We start from the raw sequence: 5,096 nt of genomic DNA, 5'->3' as shown, positions 1-5,096 counted from the left end.
AAAAAAAAAAAAAAAAAAAAACAGTTTTGCATTTTATAAAAATGGCGTTGCTCAGGTTCTGGCTCTAGGCCAGCACAATATCACAAAATGTCACCTTCTTCAACCTTCCCCATCTGCTCTGTTTGTGGTAGCGCTAATGGTCAACTACTGGGACTTGCCTTGGCTGTTGTCACCTAACCCAAGTCACCATCTGAAATTGTTTGATTCACTGTTCTCGGGTCTCCCCCTTACATACGTGAGCCTCATGAGATTGAAGATCTTGTCTGCCTTCTTCACCACCGGATCCCTTGTGCCTAGTATAGGGTCTGGCATATAACAGATTCTAAGTATTCATGGAATGGATGGACAGATGGATAGATGGAGAGAAGAACATTCCTGGTAGAGGGAAGAAAAAGGAAACCTCCTGTCTTTTCCAGAACAGTTAATGTTAGGTTGAGCCATTTGAAACTGCTGATGGTTTACTATTTTTCATCTAGAAATACCAATTTCATAATGTAGTAGTCTGATATGGCTGAATGCAGGGCATGGACAGGGGGAGAAGCTTAAGGCAGAAGCAGAGATACTTCACAGACAGCTTTGCTTTCATACTGAGTTATTTCCTCTGTGACTGGTAGCCACAGGACAGTCTTTGAGCCGGGAAATAATATTTTCATATTTGTGATTTAGGAAGATCACTTTGCTTGTGGAGGATGGACTGTGGGGAGTGAAGCTTAGTTAGGAGAGCAGGGCAGTGGCGTGGGAGAGAAGTGATGAGGTAGGTAAGTGAGGCAGAGCAGGGAGGACCCTGTGTTAGAGAGCTGCTGGGGCGTGGAAGCTGAGGGCTGGGAGGGACTGGGTGCAGGAGGCAGAGCTCCTCAGTTCAGGCTCACTGTGCCAGTGTCCCCACCTGCTCCATGCAGAGTGCAGCAGGGCTAGAAAACACAGTCCCTGACCTGAGGCACTTAGGCAGAGCAGCCAGGACCACAAGAGAGAGAAACACTAGTCCTTGGGTTTGTATAACCCCTGAAAGTTTTGGAGTGCTTTATACTCTGATTTTTTTGGAGAAGGAAACAAACATAGAGAGTCTTGGGCAAGATCAGATAAGTGGTATGCTTAGAACTCCGACATGTGTCAATCCTCAAAACATTTCCTTAATGAAAGCGCATTGTAAACAAAAAATATTTTGCCATATTATTCAATATTTCTAAGAGTAGAAATTATACATTTCTTAATATTGTCTAAATTTCAACCAAAAAATGTAATTTAAATGTGAACTTGGAAAATTTTATCTATCCAAAAATCACTTTCATATAACTTTCTTGTGTTTTTGCAATTTAGCAATTGTAAACTATTTCTCAGTGAGAATCACTCAACAGTAAAAGTTTGTTCCAGTTATGAAGTGGACACAAAGTTACTTTCTTTGATACATTTACCGGTTAAAGAGTCTGGTGATTATTATTCGTTGGGTGACATTGTTGCAAATGGACACAGTCTTAATGGGAGGATTATTAACCTGCTTGCAGCTGTGAAGTCGGTAAGTTGAAATCCCAAGAAAGCCAACTGCAGTTTGACAGGAGAGTTGCTGTCACTTGATTTGTGTTTGGGATGGAGTGGTCATAATCGGCTGGGGTAGTTTTTCTTCTATATCTTGGTAGTATGTTGAATTAAGAAAGCAGTAACCCTTCTCATTAAGGGAAATTTTATCTGTGGGTGAGTAGTAAAATAAAATTGTATTTGAATGCCCACTCTGCTCATAAATGATCAGCTAACTATAGAAGAGCTTTTTATACTTCGCTTAAACAAAGATGTAAATGGAAAGTGTAAGCTTATTGACTTGAAATTCTCCATGATCTTCCTTGAAGGGGCATAGTTGAGTATAAGTTAAGGGATCAATTATCTGCCTTTGTGCTTAGAGCTGCCCAGAAACCGGAGAGGGAGTGTGAATACATGCTGCCCTGCTGTAGGGGATGTGTGGTCTAATAGGTGGAATGGGACCAGGCTGGTGAGGTACAGGGGAGGATGGCACTCCATGGGGCACGCAGGGGGCAGTGTTCCCTTCTGGTGCATCGGTGTCTATCTCAATTATTACAGCAAGTTCTGAGCTCTGTAGTTTGACGGACCAGAGCCACTGGACAGAGATTTAGATGTAGACCTCAACAATTAAGTTTCACAAAATAAAGTATATGAAAATTAGTCCAGGCACAGTGGCTCACATCTGTAATCCCAGCACTTTGGGAGACCGAGGCAGATGGATCACTTAAGCCCAGGAGTTCAAGACCAGCCTGGGCAACATGGCGAAACTCCATCTCTATCAAAAATACAAAACTTAGCCAGTTGTGGTGGCGTATACCTGTAGTCCCAGCTGCTTAGGAGGCTGAAGAGGGAGGATCACCTGAGCCGGGGAGGCTGAGGTTGCAGTGAGCCACAATCATGCCACTGTACTCTAGCCTGGGCAGCAGAGGGAGATCTGTCTAAAAATAAATAAAATAAAATAAAATAAAGGGGCAAGAAGGTTGGGGGCAGTAGCTAATGCCTGTAATCACAGCACTTTGGGAGGCCGAGGCGGGAGGATCACCTGAGGGCAGGAGTTTGAGACCAGCCTGGCCAACATGGTGAAACCCTGCCTCTACTAAAAATACAAAAAATTAGCTGGGCATGGTGGCAGGTGCCTGTAGTCCCAGCTACTCGGCGGGGCTGAGGCTGGAGAATCGCTTGAACCTGGGAAGCAGAGGTTGCAGTGAGCTGAGATGGCGCCACTGCATTCCAGCATGGGTGTCAGAGCAAGACTCCATCTCAATAAATAAATAGGCAAGAGTAATTTCTTAATATAGAGACGGTTGATAGTCAAGAGACCAAAAAAAGAAAAAAGGGTGGGTGGAGGGAAACACACACTTATGATAGTTAATGTTGTAAGTAAACATGAATTGGTTGTCATATTAAATGATGACTGACTGAGAGAATGAGACTCTCTCAGATGTTAGGCCCCTGGCTGTGGAGGCCATGCCTGCCACATGGGGACAATGCTATATGCTTAATGAAGGAGGAATAAGCACACTACATGATCATCTTGAAAAATAGGAGAAGTCACTTTCTAGGCAGCTTAGGTTCAGTCCTATTTAGTTGTTCACATGAGTGCTCAATTCTTTGCAGTTTCCTCAAGTTCTAGATAATGCTCATTACATTTATCATGTAGTAAGAGCCAGGTTTGGTGGCTCATGTCTGTAATCCCAGCACTTTGGGAGGCTGAGGCGGGTGGATCACCTGAGGAGACCAGCCTGGCCAACATGGTGAAACTCCATCTCTACTAAAAATACAAAATTAGCCAGGCATGGTGGCATATGCCTGTAATCCCAGCTACTCAGGAGGCTGAGGCAGGAGAATCGCTTGAATCCTGGAGGCAGAGATTGCAGTGAGCCGAGATCACACCATTGCACTCCATCCTGGGCAACAAAAACAAAACTCCGTCTCACACAAAAAAAAAATGTAGTAAGAATTGTCTTCAACCCTGAATGAATATAGTGATATAACCAGGAAGCTCTGGCAGCTTTCAGGTGTCACATCATTTCCTATGCCTTTTGTCCCCCTTTTGGCTTTCAGCCCTCTTACATTTCCTTTTCTTCACACTTTTATTGACCTGTGGTCTCTTCGTCTCACCTCCACTGCCTTTTCACTTGAAAACTCCTTTTAATGAAGTGTTCTTCACCTCCCAACCCCAGATGTTAGGCTGACCTCTGAGCCTCTGACTGTCCTTTCCAGGTCCCTTTCTCTTAGCAGCACAGATGCAGTGGTGGCAGTGTTGGGGGGTGGCCAGTGACTATCGATGCTGGGCCTGCTGCTGTGCATCTGTCAGAGGCACCTGCTGTTCCCACATGAGAAACCACTGGGTAGAGAGAAGGGTCCTAGGTTCAACTCCACCTTTTTTTTTTTTTTTTTTCCACTTGCTTTAATGAGCAAGAACATCTCCTCTTCTTTGATTCTCTCACCCCACAATGGACAGAATTGGACAGTGTCAGAGTTTCCTGTATATCCTGCATGTGACTCTCACCATGGTAGCTCTGGGAAGAAGGCAAGGATGTATCCTATATTAGTTTGTTTCCTGTGGATACTTCTTATACCACAGATATGTTGTGTTTTATGTTCCCTAAGAAGATGGAGATGCTGCCAGGCACACCAGCTCACGCCTGTAATCCCAGCACTTTGGGAGGCCAAGGTAGGCAGATCACCTGAGGTCAGGAGTTCGAGACCAGCCTGGCCAACATGGTGAAACCCCATCTCTACTAAAACTACCAAAAATTAGCCAGGTGTAGTGGTGGGCGTCTGTGATCCCAGCTACTCAGGAGGCTGAGACAGGAGAATTGCTTGAACCCGGGAGGTAGAGGTTGCAGTAAGGCAGAGTTGCATCGTTGCACTTCAGCCTGGGCAACAAGAGCAAAACTCTGTTACACACACACACACACAAAAGATGGGGATGCTGAGCCCCAGAGGGGATGAGTCCACTCAGTCATATGAACTCCATGCTGGGCTCCACGCTGAGTCGTGGGAATCCGCAGGTGCTGGAAACCCTCCCTGCCCTGGAGGACTCCATATAAATACCCCAGGGGGGCCTGTCATGGAGCCTTGTTGTGACACGTTGAAAAAACTTTCAGTATCTACTTTAAACACCTGTCTTTCTGTCTCTCTTCAAAGTGTTGTGTGACTCACAACTTCAGCTATGGACATGTGGTTTAGAGATAGAAGAGGCTTTAAAATCATCACTAGTACTGGTTCTTGGTATTTTTGTATTTCTAATTTGGTGTTTAAAAGGTGAACATTGCCGGGCACGGTGGCTCATGCCTGTAATCCCAGCACTTTGGGAGGCCGAGGCGGGTGGATCACGAGGTCAAGAGATCGAGACCATCCTGGTCAACACGGTGAAACCCTGTCTCTACTAAAAATACAAAAAATTAGCTGGGCATGGTGGCGCTAGCCTGTAATCCCAGCTACTCAGGAGGCTGAGGCAGGAGAATTGCTTGAACCCAGGAGGCGGAGGTTGCGGTGAGCCGAGATCGAGCCATTGCACTCCAGCCTGGGTAACAAGAGCGAAACTCTGTCTCAAAAAAAAAAAAAAAAAAAAAAAA

General features: G+C 45.2%; 1 protein-coding gene across 1 annotated transcript in view; it reads left to right on the top strand.

The window, feature by feature from the left end:
* The window catches only part of MEIOB (meiosis specific with OB-fold), a 31,677-nt gene that overhangs the window by 5,291 nt on the left and 21,290 nt on the right, over positions 1-5,096 (top strand). The window contains exon 3 of the mRNA XM_032268130.1: positions 1,318-1,513. Coding sequence (XP_032124021.1) covers positions 1,318-1,513 — 196 coding nt within the window. The remainder of the gene's footprint in view (positions 1-1,317; positions 1,514-5,096) is intronic.

Source organism: Sapajus apella, unplaced genomic scaffold (genome assembly GCF_009761245.1).
Source record: "Sapajus apella isolate SASKATOON/1434 unplaced genomic scaffold, GSC_monkey_1.0 scaffold175, whole genome shotgun sequence".
In the NCBI taxonomy this organism is placed as follows: domain Eukaryota; kingdom Metazoa; phylum Chordata; class Mammalia; order Primates; family Cebidae; genus Sapajus; species Sapajus apella.
The sequence above is the reverse complement of the archived record's forward strand: the minus strand, read 5'-3'. Positions and strand labels throughout refer to the sequence as shown.